The 16,191-nt window shown below is 43.9% G+C and overlaps 1 protein-coding gene across 1 annotated transcript in view; it reads right to left on the bottom strand.

The window, feature by feature from the left end:
* The window catches only part of PTPRT (protein tyrosine phosphatase receptor type T), a gene marked incomplete at both ends in the record, with an annotated part of 470,881 nt that overhangs the window by 39,412 nt on the left and 415,278 nt on the right, over nucleotides 1-16,191 (bottom strand). Inside the window, 4 exons of the mRNA XM_082491049.1 lie at nucleotides 7,081-7,116; nucleotides 7,315-7,392; nucleotides 12,174-12,322; nucleotides 14,497-14,544. Of these exons, the coding sequence (XP_082347175.1) occupies nucleotides 7,081-7,116; nucleotides 7,315-7,392; nucleotides 12,174-12,322; nucleotides 14,497-14,544 (311 nt within the window). The remainder of the gene's footprint in view (nucleotides 1-7,080; nucleotides 7,117-7,314; nucleotides 7,393-12,173; nucleotides 12,323-14,496; nucleotides 14,545-16,191) is intronic.

Genomic DNA, 16,191 nt, shown 5'->3' with positions numbered 1-16,191 from the left:
GCTGTCGGTTATTCGCACCCGCGTTTTATCTGCCCCACGGACAGAGGGGAGGGGCTTTCATGGAGACAGATCGCTATGTACGAGGCGAGCCTGGCGTTCGCACATTCTGCTAATAAAGCCTGATGCAAGGAACATATTGTTCCTTCTCCGTCTAATCGCCCCATGAGCCTGAACCTAAACGTAGCTAACGAGGCGCTCAGGCGAGGCACACCACCTTCTCTCAAGATGCGCTGCTTACAGCAATTTTGCGAACAATTCAAAGTGCGGGTAGGAGGGGAGGCAGCACCAAACTGATCTCTCACAAGGACAACCGACCAAAAGAATCTTTGGAGGGCTTGCAAACAGGCTTTGCTTTTCCTGCAAGCTGCAGCTATAAGCCACATCTCCTTCCTTTTGGCACTGTTATTACTGGAAAGGACAACAAAAATAGCAGCCCCTCAGCAAAGTCAGGCTTCTGCTTTAATTGCTGCACTAAGGGCAAGTGACAGAAATTTTCCATAGCCCCTTCTCTCCATCCCTTTCTCACAAAGATGCCCCCATTCCCTTGCAAATGAGGATGAGTGTGTAGGACAAATTGGCCAAGACTTTCACGGAAGTTTCGGCAGTGTCTCTAAAGCACATGTGCTTATGAGTTTTCAGTGAGAATAGCTAATCAGGAAAATAGATTATTTTTTCCCCCCGAAAGATGCTTGAAATAATTCACTCTAATACTCAGAAACTACTAAACATACAGAATCGTGCATCATGTTTTTTTGGATTACATTTCATATGCACATCTTATTTCTAGTCATATGTCCTCATTTTTTTTGAGAGGAACACATACCACCATATTTCATTGCATACCAAAGATGGAATGCAGTTTCAAGAAATAATCTAAGTTGAAACATTTCAAGAGATGGCGATTCCATTCTGACCCCAAAAGTTGTGGCAATGGTTAATTACCCTTGCTGTCTAAACATTTCTTAATTGCAATTTGATTTTGCTCAGCTTCGACTTGCAGGCACTGAATCTTATTACACCTTCTGTTAGATTAAAGAGCCCTCTGAGCATTTGAAATCTTGACCCACACAGGCACTGATCAAATCACTTCTTCAGTTTCCCTTTGATAAAGTAACTCAATTGCGAGCTTCTGAAGCCTCTTTAGGGCAGCAGGGCTCCGCTTCCTTCCTACAACCATTTCCAATTTTCCACAGTTCTTTTTGTGCAGCTGGAACTAAAACAGGTATTCTGCACCTTGCTGGAAACACGCTGCTCGAGAGGATCATTATTAACATCAGCAGCTTGCAATAGCAAAGCACGTTGCCAGCTTGTTTGCTAGACCTTTTTAGTGCAACGCTTACTCCCCCCACGAAGACGCCCGTTGCCAATGCAGGTATTTTGATTTCTGGAAGCTGGGACTTTCATTATCAGCCTAAGAGTCCACAGAATACCCCGGAATTTTGTGGAAGACATTAAATCAATGATTCACTGGCTCTCACGTAACTAGCCTGATTGGGAACTCCTCAGGCATTCTCAGCTTATCTGTCTAGCGTGTAACAGCAGATAACCAAATTTAACAGCGTCGACTCCACTTTTAAAATTCACAAAGTCCCTGCTTATGAAAATGGCGCTTCTTGCGACTCTCTTCTTTGCTGGAGAAACAGTCACGAACTTGCTGAAGTGAACTCTGAGGTCTTACTCCGCCAAGAGGAACGTAAGGGAGTCCAGCGCGCAGAGACAAGCTGAAGCAGAGGCCAGCGAGGCGGCACCTTTCCCCGTTGGATGCGGAACCCTGAGGGTACGTTATTATTGCTTGCCTGCTGCTACAACACCTTGGATTATATGCTTCCGTTGCTACCCAGACAAGTAAAATAAATACGTCTCCCTCCACAGAAGCCCTCCACAGATGTCACAGATAAGATGAAGAGCAGCTGAGAAATTAGATTCCCAGCTTGGAAGTGGCTGCGTAGGATCAGACCCCTGTGCAACGTCCCAGTAAGGCTGCTGGGAGGGGAACTGCTCCATCCAGAGCCCCTCTGGGGAATGAAACTTTAGATCCTTTTATAGGTGTCATCTTGTTTCGTAAGCATAGCTTTGTTAGTCTGAAAGATCGGCATCTGGACACAGAGCATGATGCTGCCTTCTGACCAGAAAACTAATCTGTGCCTCATACAACTAAAAGTAACACTGCACTGATGTGTCATCCGGTACATGTCGAGAAGTTTCTTTCAAAACTTCTGCTTTAATATCGACGAATTCCTTCTGTGTCTGAAATGACAGGCCTATCATCTCCGCTTATATTTTTATTCTCTTAGCCTTGGCAAGTGTGTAACACGATAAGACATCCTTTGCACAAAATAAATTATATTTTGAGTGGTGTTTGTGATGGATTTAATTATCCACATATGCAGTCTCTCTACACTACAGTAAAGGTTGTCAATTACTTGACATCTTCCAAGGATGACTACAGCATGGCTAATATCTCTTCCCCTTACACTAGGGATACGGGGCAAGCTGGTAAAATTAATTTGCTTTTTTGTGTGCATCAAGGCTTTATTATGTGATAAATATCCAGCTGTAATATGCTATATGCAATACAAACAGTGGTATGGCAAACCAAAGTTAAACCACCATTTGTCTAATGATATCAACTGAGCTATAAAAAGGCACGTTCCTTAACAAAAAGCCTTCTGACACTGGGTTTGACAGAGAGCAGAGGATGCATCTTTCATTTCAAAGGCTATGAAGAAGCCACATGTGCGTAATAATAATGAAAAAAAAAAAAGCTGGAGAAAGTAATTTTCTCTAGATGCTTAAGAGATTTTTAAGAATCGCTTGGTAAACATCTTACACAAGCGTATTCTACTCTTATAAAAACTACTGCATGCATTTTTTTCATCAGCTAGCACAGAAGAAAACCCCCTTCAAGACAGAAGGAAGATGCTTTGGTGAGGTGGGCCAAGACTTGGGACTATCAGGTACATGCGTGGCAGTGTAGCTCTTCAAATGCATGGAGTGGACCTCACCAAGTCAAACCCTGCTTTGCCCCCTTGGTGAGGATCACGGAATCACGGAGTTTTCAGAGTTGGAAGGGACCTCTAGAGATCACCCAGCCCCACTCCCCTGCTAAAGCAGGACTGCCCGGAGCACATTGCTCAGGACTGCATCCAGGCGGGTCTTGAAAATCTCCAGAGAAGGGGACTCCACCACCTCCCTGGGCAGCCTGTGCCGGTGCTCTGTCACTCTCACCTTAAAGAAGTGTTTCTGTGTATTTGAACGGAACTTCCTATGTTCTAACTTGTGCCCATTGCCCCTCGTCCTGTCACTGGGAACCATTGACAAGAGCCTGGCCCCATCCTCCTTCAACCCACCGTTTAGATACTTGTACGCCATAATAAGGTCTCCCCTCAGCCTTCTCTTCTCCAGGCTAAAGAGTCCCAGCTCTCTCAGCCTTTCCACATCAGGGAGATGCTCCAATCCCTCAGTCATCTTAGTTGCCCTTCGCTGGACTCGCTCCAGTAGTTCCCTGTCCCTCTTGAACTGGGGAGCCCAGAACTGGACACAGTATTCCAGTTGTGGCCTCACCAGTGCAGAGTAGAGGGGGAGAATGACCTCCCTCGACCTACTGACCACAAGAGAAGAGGCTGTCACATCGACCCACCTTACAGAGCCATTCATCAGTTACAGCTGAAAAACTACTGGCAACTTCAAAATGGCACACAAAACTCGAGGCCACTAAGGACGGGAAGAGAGAATTTTCCAAGCCCCCAGTTTAGCTCAAGTAAGAGCCTCCGAGGGCACGCGCCTCCGTTGCTGGTTCTGCTGCAGGCCAACACCAGCACAGCCGCCTGATGTGAAAGCCTCTCCCGCAGCTCCTTAGGGGTTGACGCGGCGTGGGAGGCTGCAGATACAACTGAACAGATCGCGCCACTGATTTTCGAGCTTCCATTGCATAAAAATAACTCATCTCGCAATTTAAAAAGCCAGTATAATGGTGACGCTTGCTGAAGCGGCAATATCAGCTGCTCGATATCTTTTGAGATCTTCAAACATCAAGTTGTATACATACCCGCAGCAGATTGGTTAGGCATGGGCAAAAGTCCATCCAAGCTACAGAAGGCTAAAATTCAGGGCAAATTTCTATGTTTAAGCACGAGCCAGATTTTGCGTGAGACTTCCCGACAGCGAGGCTTCTCTGCTTGTTCCGCCCATCTGCAAGGAACTGCAAGGCACTGCAGCCCTCATCCTCTCTGGAGGGCAGCGACTCTTGTTGTTGGGATCCTCTTGAGTAGTTCAAATGTCGAACAAGGGTAAACGTCCTTACAGACTGCTGGGAGATGTTAATAGATGCAAGGGAAGGACATGCTGGGGCCCCTGAAGAGACTGCCCTGATGACATCTGCTGAACATTGGCCACGCACATGTTCTCCAACAACAATCTCTAAGGTTGTACTACCTCCTGTTCAGGCTTTGCAGCACTGGTACAACATGGGCCTTACTGAAGTATTAAAAACAGGGAAATCTACCTCCTTTATTTGTTAATATTAAATATTCGCTTCTCTAGTGAAGATGCTTGTGCAAAACATTTAAATCCAGAGTTGTCTGCAACTAGGAGAGAAAATTATGGAGCTAAAAACATGCCTTACATAAAACAGTATTAATCAAGCACGGGACAGGGTAGAGGCAAAACCAAAATCCCCTATATCTTACTACCAACAAATCATGTCACAGCCAAGCCTGGGGAGTCATCCGCTACTGCAGATACAGAGCATTTATTAGCAGGAGACAGAACAGATGGGAACAAATAGCACTGAACTGCAGGTAGTGCCCAAAGACGGATATTGGTAGTGGGATGACTGATGCCCTTTTTAAGATCTTTTTCTTTCACGGGCATGAATATTAATAAACGTCAAAAATTAAACTTATTTTGCTCATACAGCAACATCCAATGTCTGGTGATTCTGTCCAAGAAGCCAGAACACCAGTGTTTTATTTTAAGTCACAAGACAGAAATTTATTCAATGCCAAAGGCTGTTTCACAGCATCTGTGGCTGTTAAATTCCGGTGGAACTGGGGAGATGACCAGTCCGTGTAAATCATGTCTTAAAAGTGCTCTGTACTTAAGTTCCCACATGTAAAGCAGGGCTATTGATCCTTACTCAGATATAGCAGTTAGTAGAAGTATGAGAGTTTTGAATACCTAAGTGCAAGACCAGTTTAATTCCTATGTCTTCTTTTTTCTCTCTAAGATTTTGGATTTTGAAAGTTTTGGGGGCTTTTTTGGCTTTTTCTTTCCCACGAGAAGCACAGATTGAATCTGTCAATGGCTCCTTGAGCTTCACACTGCAAAGTGTGCAGTTCACTCCGTAATTCTCACCAAGGGGACAGAGCGGGGAAAACTGCTCCCTCAACCGAGAGTCCGGTTTTCACAGATGCCGAGTCCCTGAGTGAGAACAGTTTGACATCTTCCAGCAAACTGCAGGTCTGGGCCCTGTTTCCAAAGTATAGCCGAAAGATAAATCTACCTTTAGACTTTTCTATTGACAACACTGATTCTCTGGGAAAGGAGAACAAACCTTCTGGAGAAATGGACTCTCTTCCTTCCCCACCTCGTTAAAAGAGGGCTCATCCATTGCCGTCAGCACTTTGATAGCCAGCCGGGTAAATGTGTGTATCGGGGCAGTCCCTCCAAGCCTCCGTTAGCCTGCAAGCCAAGGCACTTTAAGCGATCGCTTGTAATTTCTTCCTGGTCTAACTGAGGGCCTTCAACACGCTCAGAGTAATGTTTGAAGCAGCCACGGTAGATTACTGTGTCTGGGAGTGAACATTTACTGTGGATAATCCGAAATGACAGGTCTGATAAATACCACTGGTTAGATTCTGATCAACCACACAGCATCCTTCTGATTCATAGCAGAGGAATTGCCTTCTTCAAATTCCACACGCGGGCAGCATCCTCCAGGGAGAGCCTGAAGTTGTAGGCTGTTATTACTCACTTCCAAGAGTACACCTCCAGTAAGTTGCCGGATAACTTCTTTTATCAGCTAACAGTTTCTGCCAATTTTGCTGTCTCTGTTAACTTACTGTAAAAACGTATTATTTTTAAAAATCCCAAACCTAAGAGCTGCACACTGGATCCTTTATTTGTCATCTGCACAAGAAAAGCTAATTTTCAGACATGCTGAACACTAACGCCCCCCTCTAAAGTTACCAGCAGCCAGGGAACAGCCTCCGCCTCTCAGAACCCGCCTTTTTGTTATCCTCTCAAACCTATACCAAACCACTTGAACATTTAGCGTTTAACTCTCAGCATACACTGAATGAGGTGGGGCCATTGCCCAAACCCACCCCCCAATTTCTCCAAATAACCCTTCTACTTGCCACTGAGTCCAAAAGTGTAAGCTCCCACCTCCTCTGGACATGCAAACCCTCACTTATATTTGCAGGCTTTGAAGCACATCTAGCTGAGCCTCACAGGACAAGGGGTAATGGTTTTAAACTAAAAAAGGGCAGATTGAGACTAGATATAAGGATGACATTTTTTACGCTGAGGGTGGTGAGACACTGGCTCAGGTTGCCCAGAGAGGTGGTGGACGCCCCATCCCTGGGAACATTCCAGGGCAGGTTGGATGGGGCTCTGAGCGACCTGATCTAGTTGAAGATGTCCCTGCTCATGGCAGGGGGTCGGACCAGATGGGCTTTACTGGTGTCTTCCAACCCAAACCATTCTAGGATTCTATGCCAATGGCACAGGCACAACCACCCGCATGAGTCAAAACTAAGCCGAGGCAAGGTGGCACGTGGGAACTTGGCCCAGAATGTCAAATCCCATTCACAAAAAGAAACAACAAATACTTGATAGAACTTCTAAACCTTAATTTTTTGAACCGTTCTTTCCCTTCAAAAAAATAAAATATCAATTAATAACAATAATAAAGCATGAGTGAAACAAAAGACTTTCCAATTAACACAGCACATGTCCACAGGATTAATTATGATTTTGGAGCCCAGTCAATTAACAGCGTCCTCCGAGTTATTTTCGAGATGCAGTGAGTATGTTTGCTCTCCAATGAAGTGCAGTACACCATACCTGTCTTCTTACCTAACAGCGTGGTCGATGGAACAGTGTCTGATGATACTTTGAGATGGAATTCCGTTCACCCACACGACACGGATCAATGGAAATCAACAGAAGATCAATAGGAAAAAAAGTTACAAGAAATGAAAACAAGGTTAGCTGTATCTCACACTCAGAAGGTTCAGTCTATAGGTCATATTGGGAAACATACAAAAGCAAAGAAAATTTAGAAATGAAAGAAAAGTCTGGCACTAGTACCTGAGTAGTAGGAATTCAACAAAGATTTGCTCTGAAGGGTTTTGCTTTGGACAGAAAATGAACAAGGAGAGGGTGATGCTAGGTAGGAAAGACATAAGGAAAAGACTTTAGACATATATTAAGAGAGAGAAAGAGAACAGGGAGAATGTTCCTCAAAGAACACAGTAATATGGGATATAAGGCTTATCAAAATGAATTATATTTTTCATCTTGACATGCATATTACATTTATTACATTGTCATCATGATGGATTTCCTTTAATATAAGCACTCCAGACCCCAAATATAGTATTATAGTTATTGTAAATCAATGTGTTCCTACACAGGATACACATATAGGACTATATTCTAGATATCCTTTTTTTTTTTTAACCAAAGGAACAAACTTATGTTTTCGTCTCTAGCAGAAAGATCCTTACAAACAACCCCCCAAATACAAGCTACAGAGAATCAAATGCAATATTAACAGTAAAATAAGCCTGCTCAAACACAGTGGACACTAGCACCACAAACACACACAGGTAGGGCAGCAATTTTGGGTTTTTTTGTTAAAACAATACAAGGTACGGGACTTGCTCTTCAACCCAGAACTGTTCTTAGCAAATCCTATAATCCTTTCCCCTGTGAGCTGGGTTCTTTCCGCAGGACAAGCATCCCTGCCTTCTCCCGTTAAAGCACGAGCTTTCTCTGGACAAGAATCCACAAATTATTTCCATATTAATCAAATATTTACGGAAAGGAGGCAGGGCTCAACATCTGCGCAGGAGATTCTTTTCTTGATAGTAAAGTTATGAGGCTGGTTTGTATCTACGATGGCATACATGTACATTCTTACGGTAATCCATCATTTCTGAAGGCACATTCTTTTGTTATCATTCTGCATTCACTCAGAGTTACAGGCATTTATTTATCTCCTCCTCAAAATGTTGGGAAACAAGCTAATACAAATCTCAGTACATCAGAAAGATGACAATAGATAACACAGGAAGAACTATTCCATAATCCAATAGAGGTAGATAAAATTTAGAATACATCAAAGTAATTTCAGAAGCAATTTTTGTACCTCTAGAGCAAACACCACTTAAAAAATTCGCTATTCTGTGGGGTGAACCAAAGAAGTCACTAGTCTAGGGAGCTTCATAAAGTCGTCAGCATTACCTCCTAAGCAGTTTATAATCATCTAGTAAATGAACTCACTCTTGATTCTGCATTCTCCCACCACTTTTTCAGACTCGCACCACTTGAAAACACATTAAAATAATCAAATTTCTCATAGCTTAGTCTGCTGAGTTCTGCCCCAGCTGCCTTCAAGCCATAAAGCATCTCTCCTTTGGGGCCTCTTGTACTTTCTCCTGTGTTTGCAGCCTAAATCAGATCCTCCTCGTACTGTACTTGGAACACGGCCACTTTTGCCGACATATAAAATAAGGTCTAAAAAGAGTAATTTGTTTGCCCAGGGTCACAGAGCAAGCCAACAGTCAGGGCTTGGAAATTTGGGTGTATAAATGACCCCATTGGGCCGTACTGCCTTTCCAGGAATGGCTCACGATAAATTACTTAGGCAGTTGAAGATACACACCTCACTTCAACGAGTTTGATTAAAAATGCTGCCAACTGAGGTTTATGAAATGAATCATATTTGTGAGACAGCGAGGTGATTTCTAGATTCAGAAGAAAAAGGGGGGGGAAAAAACCACCAAAAAACAAGTTTCCCAAAACTTTCGATAGCTCTTTACCAAAATCAGTCAGGTAGTGGCTTGTACCGTGAGAGATACGAACGCACTGCTGGCACCTAACCAGAGGTTCTTACAGGCACTAGTGTGTGCAACCACAGGAAACGCTTCCAGAGAGGATTTCATGTCAGGGTAGACATTAAGACTTCATTAAAAAGTCTCTTTGTACTTCCTGGAGCGGTACGTGAGACCACACAGATCCCTCTAGTCATGCAGAGTTGTGGAGGCTCCTTCCTATTCCGAAAATGATTCTCCCATACTTTGCGTAAGATTTTCTGGACTAGCAAACCCCACAAAAAATCCCAAACCAGCATCAAAACCAGTAAAAGGGATTTTGGTATTTTTTCATTTTATGCCTTTGATGAAATTCGGATTTATTTTTTTAATCTTTACATTCATTTTAGAATTTTTCACTAAAGAAAACATGTCATGGTCACGACCCTATGAGTCCTTGGACTACATTTCGCAGGTAACCTAACGAAGGGTGAAAATTATCTGTGGGGCAGGAATAAGAACTAAATCTTGATGTCGATGTCTGCTGTGACTTACAGCAAATCTAAAGACCTCTGCATTCATTCATTCATCGCAAAAACACGCAAGACACGGACAGGTGTGAATTCAGATGTTTCTCGGTTAAAAGTGATCCTTAACACCCCCAAATTGCCACTTACCTACATCTTCATCTTATCTCCTTGCTCTCGCCAGTGAAAGCACGCCAACTTGGTCACTGCACAGTAGTGCCCGCTAATATAAAACTCAGTCCCTTACAGCTTCCAAAGTGCTGTCTCCAAACCGTGCTTCTGCCTGTAACGTTAAAGCTACCTACCTAATCTGTACCAGCGTCACTCCTGAAGGCTATCTGGGAAGCGGTCTCCTCCCAAGCGGAGATGTCACAAAACTTAAGCACACCCTAATAACTCAGTCTCTAGCAAAACTGGCTGCGTTTTAAGAGATTAAATCCTCAGAATCGAACAGTTCCTGCCAGAAACCCCCCAAGGATGTCAAGATGGCTACGCTGGTGGCACGGCATTCTCCTGGACAAGCCCTCCCCATGGCATTTTAGCACTGCAAGGCCAGAAGAGCAGCTCTGTTGTGCAGGACGTATCGCTAGTGCATCGCTGCTGAGATGATACACTACTGCTTCTCCCATCATCATGGGAGGGCCCATGAGGGCCGAGATGAAGAGGGTGACTACCTCTCATGAGACAGCGGCAAATGCTGTTTTCTGTTGGGAGGCAAAAGGACAATTTAAGAAGGAATTTGACTGCTGCTCAAGATAGACAGCTGATTTCAAAAGCTGGGATGGATAACTGCCTGTAAGGCTCTATTAGTTAGCAGGGACGTTAAGAAGTAATCCTATTACGTTACTCAAAAGTTAGAGTGGGCCTGTTATTAAGTATTAAACTCTGTTAAGGCAATCTTTTTAAAAGGAAGTCCTTTACCCATAAAATTCCTGTATCAGCATGTGCACACTACTGCACAGAAGAGAACTTACCTCCAACACCCCTCAGCATCCTGGACTCGGCAGTAAAAAATTTCAAGAAATCATGCCAGTAATTGTTTCTCATGGATAGAAAGAAAGAAGGAAAAAAGAAAGGAATCGGCCCGTGACTTGACTCAGGCTGTGTTATAGAGGGAGGCAGTGATAAAATCTGCAGTGATGTCAGACAAGCAAAGGACTAACTGATTAAAAAAAAAAAAAAAAAAAAGACGACCCGGAGGGACGCTTTTTTACAAAATTAGATACAACATATTTTCTATAGTTGCCATTTCAAGTAAATGACTCAGTTGTTTTAATTAGTCTCTCAAAATACCAAGGGGAAAAAAATGAGGTCACATTTCAAGCTTGTCTCTTCTCTTATTTTCTAGTTGGAAAAATAATCCCCAAACTTATAAAAATACAGATTTCTTCAGAAAGTGCTAAAAACTTCATTTCTCCCATACCTTTTAAACAAGCTCCCTTTGCTGTTTCTAGGATGACTGTTACAATGCTGTCCTCTGCTATCCTGTCTTTCGAAGATATGAACCACTGACAACTCCTGCTGTTTTCTTTAGGAGATACAGCTACTCAGCACCTGAGAAAATTAGATCTTGACTCAAGTCAATTTAATATCAGAGAGAAGCGTTCACAGCTAGCCTTGACGGTCCCAAACACCTATTCATCCATCGCACAGGTAAGTTACATGGAGTGGCAGTAGCCACGCATGCAGATGGAATTTGACATGACCTACAGATAGAGGGAAAAGAAGAATTCACTCAGCCTGTCCCACTCAATCTGCAATGACAAAGGTCTCAATGACAAAGCGCATTTTGTGCCATAAGCACTCTCACGTTAGTAACTGGGGGAAAAAAACGCTTCACTAAAGATGCTTAAGAAAGACAAGAGCGTTTTAGTACGTCCTCATGTTTCAGAGCTGTTCCCTGTTCACACTAGCAGGCTAAGTGCCAAAAGAGGGAGTGACATTCCCATAGTGTCTAAGTTAAAATTTATTTAATACGAAAAAGTTTACAAATCCACCATGCGATCCGCCATGCACTCAATCTGGATCTAGCAAGGCTAAAGTATGACTTTGTGCTGCTTTGCCCACAAAACTCTTCCGGCTACAAAGGTCTGAGTGGTCTACGGGTATTAACTAAGATTAGTTTTACTGAATTCGTGTGAGGAATAAACTGGGGACACAGACAAAAGAAGAAATGCTGTCTTTCCATTCCAGTTCTCTAACCACGAGACCATGCTTTCTTTCATAACAATTTCATACAGAAAACGTTATTGCATCCTACAAGTCAGCTAAGTGATTCGATTTGACTCTGCCGCTCACAAAGGAAACAACGTTTCCGGAGAACAAACAAACATGTGCCTCTCTGACTGTCTGATGTGGTTATTAGAACAGACTTTATAAATTATTCTCAACAGATTTAGAGTCAGATGGAATGCCGTCCACCTATCTGACAGACAAAATAGGGGCAGCGTCAGAGACATTTCAGACAACCAATTTCTAGCGAGCTTTCGCAATGATCTCTCGCGCTGCTCCTAGCTCCTCAGTGTCATGCCCATAGGAATAGGTCCTTTTAAGAACCCGGAGCTCTCCAAGGGGGACATATCCATTGCAAGCAAGTTAAACTTACTGAATCCATTAACATCTTGGCAGCTGGAAGAAAAAGCTTCTTCATTGTGAACAGCACTGAGTTTGGTAGAGGTCTTGTCGGAAGTAGCCACGGGACCCATCTCCCTCTGCGTGCTGGTCTGAGTCTCCTTCTGCTTCTTGGCTAGCTTCCTTTAGGGTATTTTGAAGAGGGGAGAAATCAAGGTCAGTTTTCCCTCATGAAAAACCCAGTAATTATAAAGTATTTTGAAAACCACGATTAACCCACTTGGTCAGACATGCAGGGCATGTGACAAACCGCACGAGAAGAAACCCCACAACTTTTTAATGTAACCGCTGTGGGGCACAATAAATATAGCGATACCAGTCTTTGAGCTCAGCTCTCCCTCCCGGTAACTCATCTTGCACAAACCTGCGTCACCCCAGCAGTAGGAGCGCTACCTCACCTGTGGAGAGGGCGGCGATATGGGGGTCAGCCGCGCCGGGAAGAGCAGAGGGCACGGGACGAGGGCAGCGATCGGAACTCGGATTTCCTCCCAGTGCTCCGGTGGGGAGCGCGCCCTGACGCCGTGCCACCCGAGGGCTGGGGCAGGACCCGCGGCCCGTCCCCGCGCGGAGCAGCGAGGACAGCAGCCCCTAGGGAATTCTGACGGGCACCCGAACTGCACTGAGGAGCGACAGTCAGTGAAGGGTGGGGCAAATTAAAGGCTCGAGTTATTTTAGAAATGTCCAAATACGCCTCTGTTCTGGGGAAAATGGGTCTTTTCTTATTTCGAGGAGATGTCAAAAAACATTGGCAAAAGCAGAAACACTGCCTGCTCAGAAAACACTAACACAGCCCAGAACATAAGAGGCTCCTCTTTTGCAAACACAGCTAATAATAAGAAAATGGGGAGAAGCAGGAAAAGGGAGCTGCTAAGCTGCCATTGACATTTGACTGCCCTGTGCTTCATTCGTATCAGAGAGCAAAACTGTTTAAAAATGAATGTGTGACATTCTACAAACCGCACCTTGAAAAAATATCACACAAATCCCTAGCACCGGCAAAGAACTTTGCTTACACGGCTTCCGTAGATAAGAAAATAAAACAAAATAAAAGGGAGAAAAACAGATTACCGTAAGAAGGAGCTTTAGTTTTCTTTTTTTCCTCCAACTCAAAGAAAAAAAAAAATCCTAACAACTAAATCATTTTGCAAAGAGGTTTGTCTTCAGTAAAATGACATGCTTATTGTAAGTACTACCCGTCTTTTAAACTTCGTTAGATTCTTAAAAGGATATTCCTTGCAACATATTCCAACAGGCTTTACTTATTCACAGCACATGTCCCAGCGGCATTCACAAGGGAGTTCAAGCGCACATTGAGCCCCAGCCCTTGGGGAGATGGGTAGCTGGGCCAGTCGCGCTCGTGTGCAAGGAAGGGTCAAAGAGAACTAAAGCCTTTGCCTCTGTCTGTGGGAAAATGACTATTTTAAGGCAAGCTGATAATCCAGACCAGGAGAGCGCAGGTTTATGGAGAAGCGTCCAATGTTTGATGCAAACTTTTGAACAACTGAATCTGTTTCATCTGCTCAACCAGTCGAGGTTCAGGCTTTTGCGGTTCGTGGTTTCGACTGAAACCCGTACCTATTCAAATTGGGTACGTAATTACAGAGCGGGTGTTCAGATCTCACAAAATCTCCACGGTGTATCCGCTTCTGCAGGTGAAGATGCAAACAGAGGAACCGTCCTTGAGCGGAGAAGCAAAAAAGCTGGCGTTTGCTGCTGCTGAAAGCTTTGCTTCCAGGGTTCGGCAACGTTAGCACAGTCAGATTTATCAACTGCGAGCTGCGGCTGTGGGAGCCCCTTTTTTTTGTGCTGTGGTACCTGAGGTGACAACAATAGTCTTGAAGCGTATTAACCCTGCGAGGCGGTTCTTTTAATCCTTTAGGTTTGCTAATCATACAGGGCTGTGTGCATTCTTTGGCAACAGGAATTAAAATTCCTCAGTGGGGAACACTAATCCAAAATGCCGAAGTCCTTAATAACAAGCACTCTGGACTGCTGGGGTGAGCCATTACAGACGACCACTGCTGATGTTTAAGAATGGTGAGTCAAAAAGAGTGACCTCCTTATTAAATCCACATTAAATTATTCGTGGCAATAATTATCTGTAAGTCCCATTGCCTGGTATCTTTTCAGAGATGCCAACAAGCTACAAAGAGCCGGAACTGGCAAACTCATTTTCTCTTTCAGTGAACGAGCCGTAACATTTCTGCATGTGCTAGGCAGGAGAAAATAACCCCAAACCCAAGCCCGTCAGTCCCCAAAGGCCTGCTTACAAAAAGCCCTATGCAAAGCAGTTCTACCTGGTCCTGTAGAAGACAGAGAGGCCCCTAAAACATTGGCTTGAATGCCTAAAAAGAAAAGGTGACATGAGTTTAAAGTTCTCAATCTAACTCGCACGCGCAAACCAGGCTGCTCGCGGGTGGACCAGCTGACGCTTACGCACGCCAGAGAGAAGCCACGCAGACAATTGCTCTGCAGCTGAAAACGCTACGATTTTCTTTCAACAGCGTGTTATCAGTTTCCACCTTTCTCCCTCTCTAGTCCAAGAACGTGAAAATTCTTCATCTAAATTTAGAGGGAAAAAGGAAGACAGATCTCTTTTGAGGATTTCAGAGCTGAGCTTGCCAGACACATCAAGGGGCTCTCGGCTTCTAAATGTGCCTTTTCTGCCTCCGTTATGTGTCTGGAGAGAGTGGCAGCACAGGACTAAGCCTATTTGGTCCTTACCGTCATTATAATTCATAGAAAGGATTATAAAATCAAATGACTAGCGCTTTCTAGAATCTTAGGGAAGTGACTTAAACCCCCAGCTAGGTAGAGGTTTATTCCCCAGCATGTCAAAATGCCTTCGGAATTGCAAAAGCATTTATCTGGAAATGCTGTTTCCAAAAATAGGGCACTCCGAGAGATCTCTGTGAACCACTGACAAGCTGCATCAGTGACACGGCTCCCGCTCTCCTTGCTGACCAGCCTCCCCGCAACACAACAACTCCGACACCCAGCAGAAGCGGCTCTCAGCGCATTAGTGTCAGTCACGGGCGCGCTGCGGGCTGCTGCCAGCGCGTCCCCAGCCCAGCCCGGCACCGGGAAGACGCTCTCCGGCTCATGCATTATGCAGCTGAAAAGGGGAAGAAATAAAGGACCGGGCAGGTATTTGGAAGAAGAGTCGGGATACAATCAACACAAGGTGAAGAGATTGAAATGTCAAAATGCGAATAAGGTGACATTAACGGCTGGTTTACATTTAAGTGTAAGGAAAACGCGCCGAGAAGAAAACAGGAGTCCACAGATGGGGTTTACTAGGTTGCCCTTTTCAGTTCAAGAGGGTTTGTAAATGAAGAGATGACGTTTACAGGCACTATACACACACACAGAAGGGATGAGACAGAAAGATGCTCAAAGCAGAATATAAAAATGAGACCAGCTGTATAATCAGGCAGTTGAAGCTGACCCAACCAAGGCAAGGATAAAAACTATTGGCAGTGAACCCCAACTAAGTGTGAATTTAAAAAAAAAAAAAAAAAAAAAAAAATAAGGCGGGGATCTGATTCAGCTATTTTTGAAGCTTCTACTCCTATCAGAGAATGGAATGGTATAAAATGCTGAAACACTACATTAAAGTTGTGGTAGTTCCAGTTTAACAGTCAAGGAATGCAAACTTAGTATCGAGAACAAAGCATTTACTGCCATGAGCATCAATCCGAAAGCTCACGCAATATTTTCAGTTGGAGGTATCCGCAGGATCAGATTCCTGTTTCGCAGAGGTTTAGATAAACTTCAAGGATTATTTTTTAAAAGCAGCTTGCAAACTCTTCTCTAACTTTTTATATCAATTTTACATGCATGAACGTTAAATCTGTAACTGCCTCTCCTAAAGAGCTCTTGTACGTGTACGTTGACAGATTTAATTTTAGATGTTTCACAAGGATGGATTATATACACTCTAATGTAGATTTGCATGCACAGGTAATTTAGACATTAGGTATAGATCACGT

The sequence above is a fragment of the Vanellus vanellus genome (genome assembly GCF_965231255.1).
Source record: "Vanellus vanellus genome assembly, chromosome: 15".
Classification (NCBI taxonomy): domain Eukaryota; kingdom Metazoa; phylum Chordata; class Aves; order Charadriiformes; family Charadriidae; genus Vanellus; species Vanellus vanellus.
The sequence above is the reverse complement of the archived record's forward strand: the minus strand, read 5'-3'. Positions and strand labels throughout refer to the sequence as shown.